Source organism: Canis lupus, chromosome 25 (genome assembly GCF_003254725.2).
Source record: "Canis lupus dingo isolate Sandy chromosome 25, ASM325472v2, whole genome shotgun sequence".
In the NCBI taxonomy this organism is placed as follows: Eukaryota; Metazoa; Chordata; class Mammalia; order Carnivora; family Canidae; genus Canis; species Canis lupus.
Genome location: NC_064267.1, coordinates 19,973,506 through 19,996,085, shown reverse-complemented (window position 1 = coordinate 19,996,085; position 22,580 = coordinate 19,973,506). Strand labels below are relative to the sequence as shown.

The 22,580-nt window shown below is 42.1% G+C and overlaps 1 protein-coding gene and 1 pseudogene across 11 annotated transcripts in view; both read left to right on the top strand.

Moving 5' to 3' along the window:
* LOC112670194 (ankyrin repeat domain-containing protein 26-like) overlaps positions 1 to 22,580 on the top strand; it is a 212,535-nt gene that overhangs the window by 25,882 nt on the left and 164,073 nt on the right. For 2 of the 11 annotated variants that reach the window (XR_007405833.1, XM_049101121.1), the window contains exon 1: positions 19,598 to 19,909. The exons of 1 other annotated variant lie outside the window; for it this stretch is intronic. Coding sequence is in view for 7 of the 10 variants with exons in the window: in XM_049101121.1 (XP_048957078.1) it covers positions 19,701 to 19,909 (209 nt within the window). In the remaining 3 variants the exon portion in view is untranslated. Of the gene's footprint in view, positions 1 to 19,587; positions 19,910 to 22,580 lie in introns of those variants that run through there. 8 more of the 11 variants (XM_049101120.1, XM_049101119.1, XM_049101118.1 and 5 more) reach the window with 7 other exon arrangements.
* On the top strand, positions 804 to 3,331 carry LOC118354736 (DNA (cytosine-5)-methyltransferase 3A-like; annotated as a pseudogene).

The window sequence follows — 22,580 nt, the reverse complement described above, 5'->3', positions numbered from 1 at the left end:
TACTGTGTAGTTGGATGCCTGGATCTTGAATTGAGGATAATTAGTAAGTTGTAGGGTGGAGGTAATAGACTTGGGAGTCAGGTTGCCAGATAAAATACAAGGCATCCAGTTTTTTTTGTTTTTGTTTTTGTTTTTTTCAAGGCATCCAGTTTAATTTGAACTTAAGAGAAACTAATTTATTCATTTTTTAGTGGACGTATGAACTGTGCTGTTTTTTTTATATTTCCTTTTGTGAAGTCTTGCAACTCTGATTGGGGTGTCATCAACATTTAGATAGTAAGACTCTTTGTAACACTTTATTGAGACATATATCAGACAGTTTACCCATTTCAAGTATATATGCAAGGATGTGAAGTATATGCACAAAGTGATGCAGCCACCTCCACGATTCTAGAATAATTTCATCTCCTCCCCCAAAACCCCTGTCTCCCTGTCTCATGTAGCTGTCTACCCCTAACCCTTCATCCTCTGACCCTTCCTCACTCCATCCAGCCCTATGCAACCACTAATCTACTTTCTGTTTCTATTTACCTGTTCTGGACAATTCATGTAAATGGAATCATATGGTGGGTAGATTTGTTTGCGATCGGCTCCTGTCACTTAGCTTAACCCACACGATAACACGTAGCAATACTTCATACCTTTTTATGGCCCAGTAGTATTTATGGATATACCAGCTTTGTTAATCTCTTTATCTAGCTTTGGACATTTGGGTCGTTTCTACCTATTGCCTATGATGAATAATGCTGCTAAGAATCTTCACATAGAGGGGCTGCACCTGGCCTTATGGGCTGAGAAGAAAAGCCAAGGTGATCACAGTAATGAATGCTGTGGAAGAAAACCAGGGGTCTCAGAAGGTGGAGGAGGCCAGCCCTCCTGCAGTGCAGCAGCCCACCAAACCTGCATCCCCCACTGTGGCCACCACACCTGAGCCCGTGGGGTCAGATGCTGGGGACAAGAGCACCACCAAAGCAGCCAACGATGAGCCGGAGTAGGAGGACGGCCAGGGCTTTGGCATTGGGGAGCTGGTGTCTGGTGTGGGGGAAACTTCAGGGCTTCTCCTGGTGGCCAGGCCGCATTGTGTATTGGTGGATGATGGGCCGGAGCCGAGCAGCTGAAGGCACCCGCTGGGTCATGTGGTTTGGAGATGGCAAGTTCTTGGTGGTGTGTGTTGAGAAGTTGATGTCGCTGAGCTCCTTCTGCAGTGCTTTCCACCAGGCCACCTACAACAAGCAGCCCATGTACCGCAAAGCCATCTGTGAAGTCCTGCAGGTGGCCAGTAGCCGCCCGGGGAAGTTGTTCCCGGTGTGCCACGACAGTGATGAGAGTGACACTGCCAAGGCCATGCAGGTGCAGAACAAACAGATGATCTAGTGGGCTCTCGGAGGGTTCCAGCCTTCTGGTCCCAAGGGCCTGGAGCCACCCGAAGAAGAGAAGGACCCCTACAAAGAAGTTTACACAGACATGTGGGTCAAACCTGAGGCAGCTGCCTATGCACCACCCCCACCAGCCAAAAAGCCCCGAAAGAGCACAACTGCGAAGCTTAAGGTCAAGGAGATCGTTGATGAACACACAAGAGAGCAGCTGGTGTACGAAGTGCGGCTGAAGTGCCGGAACATCGAGGACATTTGCATCTCTTGAGGGAGCCTCAACGTTACCCTGGAACACCCTCTCTTTGTTGGAGAAATGTGCCAAAACTGTAAGAACTGCTTCCTGGAGTGTGCACACCAGCACGGTGATGACAGCTACCAGTCCTACCACACCATTTGCTGTGGCGGGGGGCGGGAGGCGGGTGCGAGGTGCTCACGTGTGTGGGAACAATAACTGCTGCAGGTGCTTTTGTGTGGAGTGTGTGGATCTCTTAGTGGGCCCCGGGGGCTGCCCAGGCAGCCATCAAAGAGGACCCCTGGAACTGCTACATGTGTGGGCACAAGGGCACCTACGGGCTACTGCGGCGGCGGGACGACTGCCCCTCACGGCTCCAGATGTTCTTCGCCAATAACCATGACCAGGAATTTGACCCTCCGAAGGTTTACCTACCTGTCCCAGCTGAGAAGAGGAAGCCCATCCGGGTGCTGTCTCTATTTGATGGAATTGCTACAGGGCTCCTGGTGCTGAAGGACTTGGGGATTCAGGTGGACTGCTACATCGCCTCCTAGGTGTGCGAGGACTTCACCACGGTGGGCATGGTATGGCACCAGGGGAAGATCATGTATTTCGGGGATGTCTGCAGCGTCACGCAGAAGCATATCCAGGAGAGGGGCCCGTTCGGTCTGGTGATTGGGGGCAGTCCTTGCAACGATCTCTCCATTGTCAATCCTGCCTGTAAAGGACTCTACGAGGGCACTGGCTGGCTCTTCTTTGAGTTCTACGTCCTGTTGCATGACGCGCAGCCCAAGGAGGGAGATGACCGCCCCTTCTTCCGGCTCTTTGAGAATGTGGTGGCCATGGGTATTAGTGACAAGAGGGACATCTCGTGATTTCTCGAGTCCAACCCTGTGATGATTAATGCCAAAGAAGTGTCAGCTGCACACAGGGCCCACTACTTCTGGAGGAACCTTCCTGATATGAACAGGAGGCCATTGGCATCCACTGTGAATGATAAGCTGGAGCTGCAGGAGTGTCTGGAGCACGGCAGGATAGCCAAGTTCAGCAAAGTGAGGACCATTACTACTAGGTCGAACTCCATAAAGCAGGGCAAAGACCAGCATTTCCCCGTCTTCATGAATGAGAAAGAGGACATCTTATGGTGCACTGAAATGGAAAGGGTGTTTGGCTTCCCTGTCCACTATACCGATGTCTCCAAAATGAGCCGCTTGGCGACACGGAGACTGCTGGGCTGGTCGTGGAGCGTGCCGGTCATCCGCCACCTCTTCGCTCCGCTGAAGGAATATTTTGCTTGTGTGTAAGGGACATGAGGGCAGACTGAGGTAGTGACACAAAGTTAAACAAACAAACAAAAAAACCACAAAACACAACAACATAAGGATGGAGAGAAGTATCCGCACCCAGAAGAGAAAAAGGGAATTTAAAATAAAAACCAGAGGCGGCAGAAGTACCAGAGGGCTTTGCCTTGCACAAAGGGTTGGACGTCATCTCCTGATTTTTCAGTGTTAATTTTCAGTCCTATTTAAAACCGAATCCAAGCTCCCTCCCATCTCCCCCCCTCCCTTTTTTTGGTCAAACCTTTTGTTTTCTACCCTTTTCAGAGGGGTTTTCTCTTCGTTTGGGTTTTTGTTTCTTACTGTGATTGAAATAAGAGGGTTTATTGCAGCAAAAACCAGTAACAGGAAATAATAATACTTTGCAGAGGAAGGACAGGAGGAAAAAAAAAAAAGGAAATTCTACAGAAATCTATATATTGGAGGTTTTTTTTCTAACTATATATCTTTTTTTGTTGTCTTTAGCCTGATCAGATAGGAGCACAAGCAGGGGGCGGAAAATAGTGAATCTCAGTGGCAGAATTTCCTTCCAGCTGCTGAGCTGTCTTGCCAGCACTATTCCTGGTCATGCAGAACAGAGCCCAAAGAGCAGCAGGGAGACAGATCACACAAGACCCTTTTATACAGTATTTCAGGTGCCTACCACACAGGAAACCTTGAAGAAGATCAGTTTCTAGAAGCCACTGTTACCTCTACCAGTTTACATATATATGACAGATATGATGTATATATATAGTACTGTTAACTACTGTACAACCTGACTCCATAATGGTGCTTTAAAACAGTGAGATGAGTAAAAACATCAGCTTCCACGTTGCCTTATGTGCAAAGGGTTTTAACTTGGATGGGGAAGGGAGGCAGCTTGAAGGTGAATCGTTGCCATGGCAGGCTTTCCCCCTGGTGTTTAACAAGGTGAAGGAGGAGAATTTGGGACCCACGTACTCCCACTTCTCCCTGCCAAAAACGGGTGAGAGGTGAGACGGGGTGGGTCGGACCGTGGAGGGCTGAGAGTGAGATTCATCCAGGCTCATGCAATAACCTTTCGATTTTTTTTTTTTTTCCAATAAAAGGAGACTCCCTCGGCAAGATGGCAGGATAAAGGGGTCTTCATTCCCAATTTCTCACATTAGCCGATTCAAGGGCTCCTTGTGGTGGGATCAGAAATTATCCAGAGTGTGGGAAAGTGACCGTTAAAAACCCAACCTGGAGGGATCCCTGGGTGGCGCAGCAGTTTGGCGCCTGCCTTTGGCCCAGGGCGCGATCCTGGAGACCCGGGATCGAATCCCACGTCGGGTTCCCGGGGCATGGAGCCTGCTTCTCCCTCTGCCTATGTCTCTGCCTCTCTCTCTCTCTCTGTGACTATCATAAATAAATAAAAATTAAAAAAAAAAAAAACAAAACCCAACCTGGAGCAAAAAAAAAAAAAAAAAAAAAAAAAAGAATCTTCACATACAGGTATTTATGTGGGCATATTTTCATTTTTCGGGGCTATGTATGTAGGAGTGGAATTGCTGGGTTAAATGCTAAGTCTGAAAAAAAAAATGCTAAGTCTGTGTTTAACATTTAAAAGAACCAGCAGTTTCCCAAGGTGGCTCCACTATTTTGTATTCTCACCAGCAGTGTGTGAGGCTTCTGATTTCTGTATGCTTGCCAACCCTATTTTTTTTAAAAAAGATTTTATTTATTTGAGAGAGCAAGAGAGCAAGCAGGGAGGTGGGCAGTGGTGAGGGAGAGGGGCAGAGAGGAAATCTCAGGCCGACTCCTTGTGAACACAGACCCTGATTTGGGGCTCAGTCTTACACGATACCATGACTTGAGTCAAAATCAAGAGTCGGCTGTTTAACCAACTGAGCCACTGAAGTGCCCCACCAACACTTGTTTTAGCTAACACTTGCTTTTATTTGACTTGTTGATTCTCACCTTTCTAGAAGGTGGGATATGATACCTCCTTGTTGCTGTGGTTTGCATTTCCCTGATGACTGATGAAGTTCAATATCTTTTTGTGTGTTTATTGGCTATTTTTGTATCATCTTTGCAGAAATGTCTATTTGGATTCTTTGCACAGTTTTTTTTTTTCTCATTAGATACCTTTGAAATAGTAGACTTCTTTTTAGAACAGTCTTAGATTTACAGAAGTGTCTTTCCCATTTTTTGCCTATTTTTAACGGAGTTGTGTTTTTCCCTCATCACTGAGTATTAACAGTTGTCTTTTTTGGATACGCGTCTTTTATTAGATACGTGTTCTGCAAATGTTTTTTTTTTCCAGTCTGTGGCTTGTTTCTTCATTCTCTGAATGGTTTCTTTCACAAAACAGAAGTTTTTAATTTTAATAATGTCCAACCTCACAATTTCTCTTTCATACATTGGGCTTTTGGAATTGCATGGAAAAACTCATTGCCATGCTCAAAGTCACCCAGATTTTCTCCTCCATTGTCTTCTAGGAATTGTACAGATTTGTCTTTATATTTAGTTCTGTGATCTAATTTGAGTTCATTTTTGTGAAAAGGGTTAAGTTCTATGCCTAGATTCAAAGATTTCTGCATGTGAATATCCAGTTGTCTAGCATCAGTATTTGAAAAGACTGGCCTTTCTTCACTGAATCGTCTTTGCTCCTCTGCCAAAGACCAGTTGACTGTATTTGTGTGGGTTTTATTCTGGGCTCTGTTAAGTTCTACAGATCTGTTTATCTGTTCTTTGACCAATACTGCTGTGTCTTTATTACTGAAGCTTTATAGGAAATCTTGAAATTGGTTGGTGTCAGTCCTTTGACTTTGTTTTTCTCAATATTGTGTCAGCTATTCTGGGTTTTTTGCCTACTCATATAAAATTGAGAATGAGTTTGTCATATGTACGTGATAACTTGCTAGGATTTGGGTTGGGGTTGTGTTGTATATATAAATCAAGTTGGGAAGAACTGACATCTTAATCATATTATGTATTCTTGTCCATAAACATTGAATTTATTTATAGAGATCACCTTTGATTTCTTTCAACTGAGTTTTTAAAAATATTTATTCATGAGAGAGACAGCACAGAGAGAGAGAGAGAGAGAGAGAGAGAGGCAGAGACACAGGCAGAAGGAGAAGCAGGGAGCCTGATGTGCGACTTGATCCCGGGTCTCGAGTATCAGACCCTGGGCTGAAGGCAGCGCTAAACCACTGAGCCACCCGGGCTCCTTATCATCTGAGTTTTATAGAATTGAGATTCTGTACACTTTTTGTTAGGTTTATACCTGGGTTTTGTTTTGGGCACTAATGTAAATGGTATTTTGTTTTGATTTCAAATTCCCATTGTTCAATGGCAGTGTGAACAATGCTGTCTTGGGCAGACCCACCATGCTGATAGCTCTCTGTGGCCTGAAGCCTTCTGGAGCACAGGTCCCTCTCATATTCTTTCTTTTTGCCTGGTCACACCCTTAAGTACACCCATGAATGTCCCTCATCTGCTCTAGAGATAGGATTATGATTTTCAAGCATTTCCTCCTGGGTGGGCTCCCAGCAGTTACCCGCCAGCTTCTTGGGCCCCAAAACAGGTCTTACTGGAGGTGGGGTTGTGGAGATCTACCAATCTTTCAGCCTCCCAAGACATACTTCTGTCCATAAGTCCCCTTAAGGAGCCATTTCTCATCAAGCTGGTCTTGTCAGCCTTTCTCTCCTCTCTTTCATAGAACACAGGTATATAGGAAAGTAATTGATGTTTGTACATGAAGTTTGCATCCTGAATCATTGCTATAATCACTTACTAGTTCCCAGAGTTTTTTTGTTGTTTCTTTAGGATTTTCTACATACATAGTCTTGTTGTCTGTGAACAAAGGCAGTTTTACCTCTTCCTTCCCCATATGTAAAGCTTTTCTTTTTCCGTCTTAGGCGATTAGCTAGGATTTCTTCTTAAATACTGAATATTTACTAGTGGTAAGAGGGGAACATCCTTGCCTTGTTAACTGATCTTGGAAAGGATCTAGTTTTTCACCATTAAGTAGGTTTGCTCTAGGTATTTTATACATATTGCTTATCAAGTTGAAGTCCCCTCTATTCCCAGTTTGGTGATAACTTTTATCATGAATACATGTTGGATTTTTCTTAATAATTGTTTTGCATCTGTTGATATCAAATAGATATTTTTTATCTTGTTGGAGTGATGGTTTACACTAATACTTCTGCATATTATACCAGGCTGTGCATTCCTGGAAAAAAAAAATGGTTTTGGTATAGCATCCATATTAAGAAGTACAGCCTCTGTTTTATTTTCTCTGAAAGAGTTTGAGAATTGGTATAATTTTTTTTCTTATTTTTGCCAGTGAAGCCGTCAGGGCTCAGTGCTTACTGTTTAGGAAGGTTACTAATTATTGATTTAATTTCTCTTTTAGGTATAGGCCTATTTAGATCACCTGTCTCTCTTTGTGTAGGAGTTTTTGTTACTTGTGTCTTTTATGGAATTGGTGCATGTCATGTTAAGTCCTCAAATTTGAGGGCATAGGATTATTGTTACCTTTAATTTTTAATCTCCATGGGATCCATAGCGACAACTCTTCTTTCATTTCTGATATTAGTAATTTGTCTCTTTTCTCATTTTTTCTTGGCTAGCCTGGCTGTAGGTTTACCAATTTTATGAATCATTTTAAAGAACCAGCTTTTGGTTTCGTTGTTTTTTCCCAATTGTTTTCCTCTCTCTCTCTCCTTCCTTCCTTCCTTCCTTCCTTCCTTCCTTCCTTCCTTCCTTCCTTCCTTCCTTCCTTCCTTCCTTCCTTTTCTTCCTTTTCTTCCTTTTCTTCCTTTTCTTCCTTCCTTTTCTTCCTTCCCTCTTGATTTTATGTATTTATTCATGAGAGACACAGAGAGTGAGAGGCAGAGACATAGGCAGAGAGAGAAGCAGGCTCCATGCAGGGAGCTGGATGTGGGACTGGATTCCAGGAATCCAAGATATCGTGCACCCAACTGCTGAGCCATCTGGGTGTCTTGGTGTGTGTTTGTTTGTTTGTTTGTTTGTTTGTTTGTTTCTTTCTTCTTTCTTTTTCTTTCTCTCTCTCTCTTTTTCTCTTTCTTTCTCTCTCTCTTTCTCTTTCTTTCTCTCTCTCTCCTTTCTCTTTCTCTCTTTCTCTTCTTTTCTCCCCTTCCCTTCCCTCCCCTTTCCCCTTCCCTTCCCTCCCCTTCCCCCTTCCCTTCCCCCTTCCCTCTCAGAAAGAGAGAGAGAATGAGCAGAGGAGGAGGAGAGGAAGAGAGAGAGAGAGAGAGAGAATCTCAAGCAGACTCACCTGCTGAGTGTAGAGCCTGACTCAGGGCTCAATCTTTGACCCTGAGATTATGACCTGAGCCAAATCCAAGAGTCAGATGCTTATCCGATTGAGCCACCTAGGTGCCATGTTTGCCTGTTTCAATTCCACAGATTTCTATTTTATTCTTCCTTTTCTTCTCCTGGCTCTTCTTGCTCTTGTTTCCTAAGGTAGAAGCTTAAGTTACTGATTTTAGTTCTCTCTCTCTCTCTCTTTTTAACATATGCCTTCAATGCTGAAATTTTCCTCTAACCACTCCTTTGCAGCATTCCACAGATTTGGATAAGTTGTATTTTCATTTAGTTCAGAATATTTAAAAATTTCTCTCAATACCTCCGCTTGAACTCATTTATTTAATTTCCAAATGTATAGAGATTCTCCTGCTGTATTTCTCTTGCTGACTTAACTCCATGTGGTCTAAGCTAATGGTGTGTGATTTCCATTCTTTTAGATAGTTACGGTGTGTTTTATGGCCCAGAATGTGGTCTGTCTGGTTCTGTGTGAGTTTGCGAAGACTGTGTGTACTGCTATGTTAGATGAAGTGTTAGAACAGTTGGTGCTGTTGTGTTCAACTGTATCCGCACTGATTTTCTGCCTAGTGGTCTGTCAATTATTGCGTAGAAGGCTATAGAAGTTTCTAAGGGTGCTAGTGTGTTTCTCCATGACTCCTTGGACGTTATCAGTTCTGCCTCACGTATTTTGACCCTCTCCTGTTAGGCACATACATACACAGTAAGGAGTGTTCTGTGTTCTCAGAGAATTGATCCCTTTTTCACTATGTAATACTTTCTTTTATCCCTGAGTATTTTCCTCATTCTGCCATTGCCTTGTCTGAAATTGATAATGGGTTCTTCAGCTTTCTTTGGGGGTGGTGTAGGCCTGGTTTCTTTCTCCCTTCCTTTACTTCTCTTCTACCTGTGTGCTTATATTTAAAGTAGGTATCTTGTAGACAGCATATAGTTGGATCTTCTTTTTATCTGCTCTCGCAGTCTCTGGTTTGATTGCTTGCTTGATTTTATTTATTTGGTCATGAAAGACACAGAAGGAGAGACAGAGACCTAGGCAGAGGGGAACCAAGCTCCCACTGAGCAGGGGGCCTGATGCGGGATTCGATCCCAAAACCCCAGGATTACGACCTGAGTGGAAGGCAGATGTTCAACCACTGAGACATCCAGGCACTTCCAGTCTCTAGTTTTAATTGGCATATTTAGACCATCCACATTTTAGGTAATTGTTGATGTAGTTGGGTTAATATTCACCATGTTTGCAACTGATTTCCACTCATTACAGTTGTTCTTTTTTATATTTTTTTATCACCTCTTTCTCTTCCGTCTCTGCTTTTAGTTTAACATTTTATGGGATTCCATTCTTTCTTAGCATATCCGTATACTTTTTTCTTTTTAAAGATTTTAGTTTTGAGAGAGAAAGAGAGAGAAGGAGCAGGGGGAGGGGCAGAGAGAGAAGGAGAATCAGACTTCCCACTGAGCCCAATGCAGGGCTCTATTGCAGGATGTAGGGGTCGTGACGTGAGCTGAAGGTAGACGCTTGAACCAACCAAAGCCCCAGACAACCCTGTCCATATTCTTCTTTAAAAGAATTTTTTTTTGTGCTTGCCCTACAGTTTGTTATATTCATTTATAACTAATCCAGGTCCACTCTGAAATAACAGTACACTTTGTAATGCAGGTAGTGCAGGTGCTTTATAGGAGAATATATTCAATTCAATGCACCTGCAGGTAATGCAGATGCCTTATAAGAGAATATATTCAATTCCTTTTTTCCCCATCCTTTATAACATTGCTTTAATTGATTTCACTTCCTCATATTCCTTGAGAACTCAGCACACTTCTTTTAATACTTTTGGCCAGACAAGTCTGCTGAGCGGTAAATTCCTTGGTTTTTTTTTTTTAGTGTTTTGTTTTTATTTCTTTTCACTTTTGAAGTACAATTTCACCAGCTACAGAATTCTTAGGTGGTGGGTTTTTCTTTTTAACCTTTTTTACCCGCACCCTCTCTGTTCTTGCTTGCATGATCTCTGATGAGGTGTCTGATGTATTTCTTATCCTTGTCCTCTGTAGATAAGGTGCTTTTTTTCTCCCGTCTGGCCCTTTTCAGTATCTTCATCCTTGGTTTTTGCTGTTTGAGTATTAGTGCAAGATGTAGATCTTTTTGGCATTTATTCTGTTTGGTGTTCTCTGAGCTTCCTGGGTATGTGGTCTGGTGTTTTATCATTAATATTGGAGAATTTTCAGCTATTATTACTTTGAATATTTCTTCTCCTTCCTCTCTTTGTTCTCCTTCTGGTGTTTTAAAACATCATGTGTTTACAACAATACTTTTTGTATTGTTCCACAGTTATTGGATATTTTGTTCCTTTTTGCATGTCACTTTTGGGAATTTCCATGAACATATTTTTGATCTTACTGATTTTTCCCTTGGCCACGTCCAATCCACTGATGAGCACATCAAAGGCAGCCTTCATTTCTGTTACACTGTTCTTGGTTTCTCTCATTTCACCTTCATTCTCTCTGAGTTTCCATCTCTCGTTAGCATATTAATCCACTAAGGCATTAGCGTATTCATCATACTTATTTTAATCTCCGTATTTCTCCTGCTTCCATAAATCTGTGTCATATCTGAGTCTGATTCTTATGATTGCTTTATCTCTTCAAACTGTGCTTCTTTCTTATCATGTCTTGTAATTATTTTTGTTGAAAGTTGGATATAGTTATTGGGTAATAGGAACTGATATAATCTGGCTTTTAGTGTGAGCTTTTATGTTAAGCCAGCTAGAGGTTAGGTTGTGTTGAATGTTTGCTATAGCTGTCAATTGTCAGAGGCTTCAGAAATCTTCACGTCTCTCCCGTTCCCTGCCTCCTTCTCTGGCTCTTTAAGGAACTCTCTTGAGGTCTTTGATGTGCATCTCTCAGCTATGACCACTGTGGTTTCACTGGTGCCCCGCCCCGTTGGTGGGGAGTTGTTCTGTAATCTTGATGGTTAAGTGTCCGTTATTTAGTGGGCCTGAGTCTTAGGCTCTGCTGACTCCTATAAGCATTTCTTAGCCTCCTTTTTCCCCCTTCCTTCCTTAGTTGGTCAGGAAGACTAGCAGGGGCTGGAGTTAACCTCACTGCTCTTTCCCCAGGTCCAATAGGGCTCTATTTAAAGCTGCTTCTCTCAGAGGGCAGGCCTCGGTTTTGGAAAAAGCTCATGTATTTCAAAATGGTTGTTTCTCTATTCTCCTATTGCAAACCCAAGGGGATTTTTCTCCCGTCTTCACTATGAGAATTTGGTGCGAGGAACGTGCAGGGGCCTCCTCTAGGACTGGGGCTCAGGAGGTTTTTGACTCTCAGACTTCCACATTCAGTCACCATCAATTCATCAGAGTTACCATTTTTGTTTTCCTACAAGCTTCTGGCTTCACCGGCTTCTGCTTTCCTAAGCTGATCTTGGCCATGCATCTCTCTATTCCTCTGTTTTTTCTGATTTCCAAGTGGCAGTTTGCTCTGTGACTTTCATTCTCCCTAATGATCTGAGCTGAAACCAAAAGTCTCCCTTTACCTAGTTTTATCTTTTGGTTCTTTTTTTTTTTTTAAGATTTATTTATTTATTTATTTATTTATTTATTTATTTATTTATTTATTTATTTATTTATGATAGACACAGAGAGTGTGAGAGAGAGAGAGAGAGAGAGGCAGAGACACAGGAGGAGGGAGAAGCAGGCTCCATGGCGGGAGCCCAGTGTGGGACTCGATCCTGGGACTCCCGGATCGCTCCCTGGGCCAAAAGCAGGCACCGAACCGCTGAACCACCCAGGCATCCCCTTATCATTTGGTTCTTATTTTTATTGCTGATTCATAAAGAGTTCGTTGTGTATTTTGAATACCAACTCCCTGCCAAATTATATTTGTAATTGGAAATACTCAGTTTCTCCTTTGGAAAAGATAGCCTGGAATCTTGTTTTTAATGAAACACACGAAGCTGTGGACAGGGTAGTTGACCAGTGGGAGGAAGATACGATGGATAATTAGTTTATTTTAAATCTCGATATTCATGTGAATTTGTGAAGATTTTAATACTTGTGATTTAGGTAGAATTTTAAAAGTGGAAGTCTTCTTTGTCTGAGTCTACAAGTAAGTCTTGAACAGATGCTCAGAAGGTAACTTATTAACAAGAATATATTTATATTTATATTTCCAAGCTGGAAACATTAGAAAATGAAAGACCAATTTGAAGTTTATGTGTGATCTTCATCTTTCAGTAATTCCAATTTTCTTAGTAATTAGCACCATGAGTCTTGCTTGGAAAGGAGTTATTTCCAAGATAATTGATACAGTCAAGCTATTAAAGAGTGAGAGAGAGAGAGAGAGAGAGAGGGAGAGAGAAAGAGAGATCATGTTTTGAGCAGTGGTTTTATAAACTTATTTTCTGCGCAAGCCTTTGGTTTCCTCTTTTATTTGAATCTAGAAGCAACAAGAAGCAAAGTAGTGGTGGAGGGAAGGTGAGATTTACATTAGTGGTAAGTCAGATTCAAAGCTGAAAGAATATTTTATGATTCTTGGGGGGGTACAGGGCTTGTTAGGAACAAATTGTACTGTTCGAGAGGAGAGAGGTGGTGTTAGGTTCAGAGAGTAACCCCGTGCGGGTGGTTATGTTACTTGCCTCTGCAGTCCTGTTTGCCTTGGTGAGAGGAAAGGGAAAAGATAGCCAGATGTTGCGAATGATCCATGGCCACCTGGTCTGACAGAGTGGAGACCTGGGCATCAGCAGCTGGTAATGCTCCTTGGCCAATCCAGGGTAATTGTTGAGCCAGCTCTGTTGTAGGAAGTAGACAACGTTATTTCTTACATTATAGTTGACATTTTTTTCCGGCACAGAAACAGGTAAAGTCTGCCGAAGATAGGAATTCCTGAGACCCTGAGTGAACAGTTGCCTTTGTAATTCACACTCTCAAGACAGAGGCCATATGTAGCCCTTCTTAAAGATCTGCGTGGGACTGGGGCTGAGTGATTAGGAGCCAGGTTGTCATTGAAAATGCTTAGTTTCTCTTCTTACAGATGTCCCGAAATGGTTGCTTGATGGGGCTGTCTCCTACCGAGGTAGTCTGTGTTCAGCGTAACGCATCAGCTACCTTCTGAAAGTTAGTGTGAGATTTAAGTGGTTATTCAACTATGCTTCGTTGTAGAACAGTCACCTTACATTTGGATTGATTCCTAATTTAATAACAGGGAGTCTATTTGCTCTACAAAAATGCACGTGGGATGTTTCCTCCCGAGCATCACATAAGAGCAGGTAGTTGATTGCCTGGAATGAGTGGAGGCAGGAAGGCAGTTCTCACTTCCCTTGCGGAGGTGATTCCTGTTCTTCTCCATCTCCAGAGACTAGGAATTCTAGTAGGGAAATATCCAGCTCCTGAGCTATTCTACCTAACAGTGGGTTTGTTGGGGCACGAAGATGTGTGTCTCCCACTGTATTCGGCTTTGCCAAATCATCCTACAGGTGATTGTACGTGACCGGAAGTGACTGGCTTGCCGAGCCATGTGTTGGCATTAGCAGTACCCCACTTCATCTCCCCTTATCACCTCAGTCTCTGGACTGTGTGGTTTTCGGAACCCTTTATTGCCAGGGCAGGCGGTAGTTCATGTCCTGTTGCCGGGAAGGTGTTTGGCCATGAGCGTGGGCCTGACATTCTGAATTGGTTCTCGGAGTACATTGACCATAATTCATTGTGGACCCAGATGGGAAAAGGGAATGGCCTATTCCTCAGGGCCGAGATGGAACGGGATGTGGCGGTTGTGCAGAGGCTAGGTCCACGCTTCTCTGAGTTGTGTGAAAAGGGCTAGAGAAACACAAGTTCTGTTGGAAGAAAAGTCAAGGTTGGGGTAGAATCTCACAGGGTAGATTTTTTTCTTAAAACAGTTTATTTATTTATGAGAGAGAGAAAGAGATAGAATGAGCAGGTAAGAAGTGGCAGAGGGAGAGAGAGAAGGCGACTCCCTGCTGAGCACCTAATGGGGGGGTCCTTCCCGGGGCTCTGAGATCATGACTTGAGCTGAAGGCAGATGCTTAACTCCCTGAGTCCCCCAGACGCCCCTCATAGGATGGATTGAAACCTGCTTTTATGGGCTGACTTGGAGACATCACCACCATATTCACAGTATCTCAGGAATATGTGTCCCAAAACCTAGGATAGAATTACAAGTGAACTTTTGGCACCAACTCCATTTGATTTGGGTGGAGGAAGGACTGATTAGTACTCCTTGAAGTTTCGTTTGGTACCTTAGGCACTCAGCTACCACTCATTGAATGAGTGAAGGCACCTCTAGAAGGAGAGACTCTAGGGATCCCTGGGTGGCGCAGCAGTTTAGCGCCTGCCTTTGGCCCGGGGCGCGATCCTGGAGACCCGGGATTGAATCCCACGTCGGGCTCCCGGTGCATGGAGCCTGCTTCTCCCTCTGCCTATGTCTCTGCCTCTCTCTCTCTCTCTCTCTCTCTCTGTGACTATCATAAATAAATAAAAAACAAAAAAAAAACAAAAAAAAAAAACAAAAAAAAATACAAGGAGAGACTCTAGTGTGTGGCTCAAGGCACTAAAGGTAATTTCTAGAGGGAGGGATCCTGTAACCTCCAGGACACCTTTCATTATTCATCCAGGTCAAGTTGGGACCTTTCGCTACCTCTTTTCTCTTTCCTTTTGTTCCTTTTTCTTTCATTCTTGAGGTCATTTCATGGTCATTGTGTTTGTCTAGTCACCTCTCTTGGAGTGCCTTAGCTATGGTCGATTGGGTGTAGTAAGGAGTATTGCGTGTGTGCAGACCCCCGGGCTCCATTCTGGTGCACACACATCTGCGGTGGTAGTTCAGGGCTGGGGCTATGGAGCTACATTGCTTGGACTTGGATTCTGGCTGTGCCAAGAATATCATGCCAACAGTGTGATGATAATACCTCATTGCCTGACCTAGTGGCACCTCTTGTTCCTTATATGTGAATGATGATAATAGTGGTAGCTACCTTGCATGCTAGAAGTGAAATCATAGGCTTTTGTGTGTATAACCTAAAATTTCTTTCAGACGATTCACTTGGAATCAAAAAAGAATTTTGTATATTGTAAGCATCCATCCGTCCTGCCATATACTGTCTGATATTTGCTGTTCACAGGCACATATATGGTTATGTTACTTATGGTCATGTGACTTGTTAGTCAATGAAATGTGAACAGAAGTGAAGTGTGTCACTGCAAGGGAGATGTGTTTGAGGGCTAGCGCACTGTTTGCTACATTTATCCACCTGTGCACTCCCCGTTGGTCACAGGTGCTGTTCCAAATGGTAGAAGCTCTCACACGGGGGCCCAGGAGTGCAGAAATGGGGAGCAGAGTTCCCAGAGGACATGTGTCCACAGAGTAGGAGTGAGGTAATCAATCTTCAGTGTCACATGCCACTAACATTTGCGAGTTGTTTATGACCATTGTTCCCCTATTTAATTCTGATGAGTGCCTTCACCATCTTATATTTTAAATCTGTTTTTCTGACAGTATAGCTTAGTGATGTAGAGGGTAAAGCAGATGTAATTAACTTTCCATGTAGTTCCTTTTTTTTTTTATTTTTTTTATTTTTTTATTTTTTTCATGTAGTTCTTTTTAAGTGGCTGCTATTGGTCTGGGAGTTGCACTGTAAAAAGTTAATATTTATATTCTTGTCAAAACTATGTATCTTTTATTAGGTCTTTCCTGATAGACATGTACTCCTCTCCTAACTGCTGGGGTGAGGCCTGAGAAAGGCTGGCATGAACTAAAAGATCTCACTGGTTTTTAATTTTTTTTTTTTAAGATTTTACTTATTTCTTTTTTATTTATTTATTTATTTTTTTTATTTATTATTTTTTATTTTTTTATTTTACTTATTTCTTTATGAGAGAGATAGATAGATAGAGGCAGAAACACAAGCAGAGGGAGAAGCAGGCTCCACGCAGGGAGCCCGATGTGGGGACTCGATCCCGGGACTCCCAAGATCACGCCCTGGGCCAAAGGCAGGCACCAAATCGCTGAGCCACCCAGGGATCCCCAGATCTCACGGTTTGATGTGATTTTTCTGGAGTAATATAATAGCAGGATAGTGTGCCATCTTGGGTCAGACCTTGTCCATTTCGTGTTCTTTCTCAGCACTAATAAGACAGAAGGCCAGTATCTCTATGTTACTTTCCGATTCCTTTGTTTTCTTAATGAATTTCATGAGCTTATTTTTACTTAACAAGCAAGGGCTTTCAGTATCAAAGTATAACATGTATGTCACCCCCTCCCCGCCATATCTTCTGATTCATAGCTTTTTTTAGCCAAAAGAAGTGGCCTGTCATGTATCAAACAGTGTATTCCATATGCAGTTAGCATTTCATTTTTTTTGCAATGAGCATTTCAATTGTGACTTCAGTTTCTTTTGCACATTGCAGGATTTCTTTTCTTTTGTAGTATTGCAGCCACAATTGCTTTTTTTCTCCTTGTCATTTCTGTGTTTAGTTCAGCCAAATGCTAATAAATTAAATGGTCTTCACTGACAACCTTAAGAATAAATTTTAGTTATAAATTTCATTTAAATTGGTATGTTCCAAATTATACAGAAGACAACAATTTGAGTGTCACTAGTTAACAAAATTGATAATGCATCTTTGGTTTCTAATTTGAATAAATATTTGATAAGTCACTAGCACACTATTGTGTGCTTAGTGAATTTAGAGAATTGACTTTTAAATCTTGTATTCTTCCACTAGATGGTGCGCATTCCTTTAGGAAATCTGAGACTTCCTTCAAGGAACTTGTCAGTTATTCCACTGATGGCTTAAAAATAAAAAAGAAACAAATTCAGGTTGGAGCAATATAAAAAACTTGCGAAATATCCTTATGTCATGTAAAGAGCCACAGAACTTTGTGGCAGAGGCACCCCATAAGTGTGAAAATGCACTGTATTTCCAAGGAATCAGTGATTTTATTATAAAGCCCATTTGTATAAAAAGTACTTAACTGCATATCGTACTATGTATTCAGTGAAGGGCAAACGATGGCAAAAAGCAGGCATGGTGGTCCTCAGCCATGCAACTCTTGAAATCAATACTCAGATAATACTTAAATAAGTGTTAAATTACAACCGAGATAAAAATCAGGTTATTGCTTCTTAGAGCGTATTATAGGGGGTGTGGGTTGGAAGCCTTTGCTTACATTCTAGGGATGGCTCATTTAAGAAGTGATTACACAGCTAGTTCAATGAGATATGAAGGTTGTTTAAGGAAATCAGTCAGGCAAACATGGGTTGAGGCAGGAATTGCACAGTAAGTGTCAGTGTTGGGGGTGGTCTATACACATCTGTTATTGTTGTGTTCATTGCGGTGCGTAGATGCCCTGGGCCTTTTCCATTTGGACACTTGTGTTCTTCAGTTCTTATTTCCTCAGTGATTTTATTCCCTCTGCTCTTTCTGGAAGTTCTTTTAGGTGCAAGTTGATCATTCTAGTTTAGTAGGCCTTATTTTTTTGTTCTTTTCTCAGATTTTGCTTTCTGAGATGGATCCTCAACTTTTATTTTTATTTCTCTATTTAATTTTTAAAGAATTTCCTGCCATAATTTTAATTCAATTATTATTATTTTTTTGTGTGTGTGCGGTATGTGGGCTAGAGTGTATCTGTTCCTTTTCCGTAGCATCCCAGTGTTACTTCATGGATACAGTACCAAATGTTTTTAAGAATAATTAAAACAAACCAAAGAAATCCCTTATTTATTGATTCTTCACTATGGTTCCATGTGCTTGTCAAAGTCCTAAATCCCTTGTTTAATTCTTCCAGCAGCCCTAAGAGTTACATACTAATCTTCATCGCTTCAAAATGGGGATGAAGATTAGAAGAATAAGGCACGGATTTGACTCCAGTTACACAGCTGGTTAGGTGGTGGAGCTTGCCTTGAACCCCTGTGGTCTGACTCTGGTGGATTCTGTGCTGTTAACCTGAAGCTATTTCTGCTGGTTGATGGCTTCTCAGTAGAGTGGTTTTGTTCTTACTTTAAATCTTGTTTCATTCACAATGTGTATTTACTCTGGAACTTTGTTTCTGTTTGCTTGGTGTTGATTTTGTCCGAGGTCTGTTAACTCTTGGTTATCTGCCTGTATCTGATAGTGAGGTGTTAAAAGGCTGATTGAAAGCTCTTTGTGTCTGGACAGGGCTTGGTGACTGCTGAGCTTCTCTATAGAACATGGTTTTCAGATGTTGTGGAAGAGGGGGTGTTGGGGGAAAAGTGATTTTGCAGCACTTGGGGTCCTCAGGGGCACTGTTACACATCCTATAATGGACAGGACAGGCCCCCCCATAACAAATCATCCAGCCTAAAGTGTCAGTAATGTCAACCAAGATTGAGAAAAAACTCCGCTTTTGAGTGAAGGGGTTGAAAAAGCAGTTACTCTTGGTCATGGGAGCAGAGGTTGTGGATTACAGAGTACAGTGGCTTTCTTTCCTGGGGGCTCCTTGGGGTCTGCTGTCCCAGGGGATAAAGGAAAAGAGCCCCTCTCAGTGTTGAGGTGTTCGGCATCCTCCTGCCTGGCATCTCTGAGCCCGGAGCATCACAGTGTTCTCCCCGCCAAATCACCCAGGAGACTTTCCTACACAGTCTTCCAGCATCTTCTAATAACTTTTTCTAGAAATTCATTCTAGAAATTACTTTTCTGCTTGTCTTCTTTCCACAATTATGATTTTTGATGAAGTTATCATGATACATCTTAGGATGGAGAAAAGATTCATATTTGATATTAATCATTAAACTATTGAAGCCTGTTTTTTAGTGGGATTAGTGTAATTCATCAGCTGCTTATAGTCTCATTTTTAATCACTTCTTATAGTTAGAATTATTCCTTCTCAATTCTTTGAAGTTCCTTTGAGATACATTTTTTTTCAAGATTATATTTATTTTCAAATGAGAGATACAGAGAGAGGCAGAGACATAGACAGAGGGAGAAGCAGGCTCCCTGTGGGGTGTGCGATGCAAGACTTGATCCCAGGACCCCCCGGATCATGACCGAAGCCAAAGGCAGACAGACGCTCAACCACTGAGCCACTCAGGGGCCCGGAAGACTACTTTTCCACACCCCAGAGGCTTTTGCAAATGTCCCCAAACGCTCAGCCTTCCCACCAACGTCTGAAGGGAAGCCAGCCCAGCTCACAGGGGATCGCAGAGATTTGAGAGGCTTGGGCCTCCTCGCGCATATGGTTTGGGCACCCTTGGCCAGTGACCTCTGTGCGCATGCGCAGGAATGCCTCTTCTGAGGTGCGCAGGCGCATTGGCGGTTAGCGTTGCTAGGTTACGGTGGTTCTGCGTAGGAAGATTCTAAGTCGTTGGGCTTAGTCCCTGGGACGTTGAGGCGAGGCCCACTTGCCTTATTGCTGGCGCGGGAGTGTATCGCACTAGAGGCGGTGAAACCTGTGTCACTGAAGCCTGTTGGCTTCGTTCTGCAAAAGAGATTTACAATGTGGTTGGGGGGGGGCACGGTGCCCTTCGGCATCAGGCCTCGGAAGGCCAGTTTGCCACCTGTGACTCATTCCGGCCCCAGGTACCACATCGAGAGTCAAGATCTTAGAAAAATCCACAAAGCTGCGATCACGGGGAATGTAAAAAAAGTGGAGCGGGTACTGTATTTTGGTTTAAACGGCTCAAATGAAAGGGACAAGAGGAACAGGTAACAGGGCTTTTGAGGCAGGCGGGCGGGAGGAGGCGGGGCGGGCGGCAGAGGGGCTCATGACATTAAAAGCAAAAATTCTGGAGGTTGATTCAGCCACATAAAAAAACCCCTCTGTATCAGAAAGTAATACTAACAAAGTAAAAGAGAATGTACTTGCAAAATATTTACAACATAGGTTTATCAGAAAAAGAACATATATCTTCGTTTTACAGGGAAGTTATTAAAGGAATGAGATAGGGGCCCCTGGATGGCTGAGTCAGTTGGCCTCTTCTGACCTCCTCTCAGGGTCATGATCTCTGGGTCGTGGGACTTAGCCCCTGGTGAGGCTCCCTGCTCAGTGGGGAGTCTGCTTTTTCTCTTTCCCCCTCCCTCTGCTGGTGTTCTTAATTTCAAATAAATGAAATAAAATATAAAGAAAAAGGAATAAAATCCCATTTTCCATCTCAAGCTTTGTGAAGATAAGGAATGATGTTACCTATACTACTGCTTAAAATTTAAGTTGTTTTGGACTTTTCGGATAGTTTGGTGGTTAAGCACCACACCACATTGAAAAATAAGCTTTAGCCATGAAGTTTATTGATGTAAAATATCTTTAGGAAATAATTAGAAATAAATAATATACAATATGCTATTCTCAGCACTATTTACAATAGCAGTGTATTAAGAAGTCACTTAATGGCCACTTACTGGCCATAAATAAATGGCAGTGTATCCATAGGCTGGACTACTATGTGACCACTGAATGTGGCAAAGATAATTGATACACATTAACATGCAAAGCTGTACTTTAGTGGATCATTAAATGAGAGAAAAATTGTTTTGATGATGCAAACACAAAAGCAGACAATGGTTTTGTGTTAGCCAAAAAGATGAGCAAAATATGAAATTAGTTATCTTCGAACATTTGGATTCTAAGTGAATTTTTTCATTTTCTTAAATCTGTGATTTCTATAGGAAAGATACATAAAAATTCCAACAAAGATTTATTATCAATGAAGTAATCCAGGAGAACAGTAAGAATATGAATCTTGTGTAGACAAAAAATAGTTTCTACTTATTTACTTTTAAGAGATTTTATTGATTCATTTGAGAGAGAGACCAGGCACACAAGCAGCAGTGAGGGGCAGGGGAACAAGCAGAAACCCCGTGGAACAGGGAGCCTGATGATGTAGGGCTCGATCCCAGGACTCCAGGTCCATGACTTGAGCCGAAGGCATATGCCTAACTGATTGAATCACATAGGTGCCCCTCTTTCTATTTAAAAAAATTTGATGGCCGAGGATTGGTATTTTCTGACAACTTTTAGCCTTTTCAGAAGTAAGGGGAATATTTTTATCTGTATTGTTAACTTTTATTATGCATACATTAAATATATACATATGGTATTATGTGCAGCTTTATAACATGTAATAAGTAAATGATTAACAATAATTTCGTTTTAGTTAAATCCTTATGAAAATAAAAAATATAAATGATATTGTGAAAGCGTATAGAATTTTTGTTGTATCCCTCTTCTGAAAAAAAATTTAAAAATAGCAAACATAAATTTTTATTGTTATTTCAAAAGTATTAGTTTACTTTACAAAAGTTTTCTTTAAAAGTACTGAACTCTCCTGGTGCCTTGGTGGCTGTTTGTTGAGCATCAGACTCTTGATTTTGGCTCTGGTCATGATCTTAGGATTGTGGGGTTGAGCCCCCTGTCGGGATCCATGTTCAATGGGGAGACTGCTTGAGATTGTCTCCCTCTCCCTCTGCCCTTCACCACACTCATGCATTCTCTCTTTCTCAAAGAAATAGATAAATCTTTAAAAACTATTGAGCTCTCCAAATGTATTTATGTATTCTTTCAGTCCATTTATTTCTCAAACAGAACCTGAACACAGGATATGTAGCAGACATAGTCTACTCAGGATCTTTTCAATCTTAAGAAGACTTCATGTTGTCCTGTATGAGCAAGATGAGAAATTTTATGTATTTAGGTTTTAAAGCTTTGATTCTTTTTTGTTTTAATTTATTTTTTATTGGTGTTCAATTTACTAACATACAGAATAACCCCCAGTGCCCGTCACCCATTCACTCCCACCCCCCGCCCTACTCCCCTTCTACCACCCCTAGTTCGTTTCCCAGAGTTAGCAGTCTTTACGTTCTGTCTCCCTTTCTGATATTTCCCACACATTTCTTCTCCCTTCCCTTATATTCCCTTTCACTATTATTTATATTCCCCAAATGAATGAGAACATATAATGTTTGTCTTTCTCCGACTGACTTACTTCACTCAGCATAATACCCTCCAGTTCCATCCACGTTGAAGCAAATGGTGGGTATTTGTCATTTCTAATGGCTGAGTAATATTCCATTGTATACATAAACCACATCTTCTTTATCCATTCATCTTTCGTTGGACACCGAGGCTCCTTCCACAGTTTGGCTATCGTGGCCATTGCTGCTAGAAACATCGGGGTGCAGGTGTCCCGGCGTTTCATTGCATTTGTATCTTTGGGGTAAATCCCCAACAGTGCAATTGCTGGGTCGTAGGGCAGGTCTATTTTTAACTCTTTGAGGAACCTCCGCACAGTTTTCCAGAGTGGCTGCACCAGTTCACATTCCCACCAACAGTATAAGAGGGTTCCCTTTTCTCCGCATCCTCTCCAACATTTGTTGTTTCCTG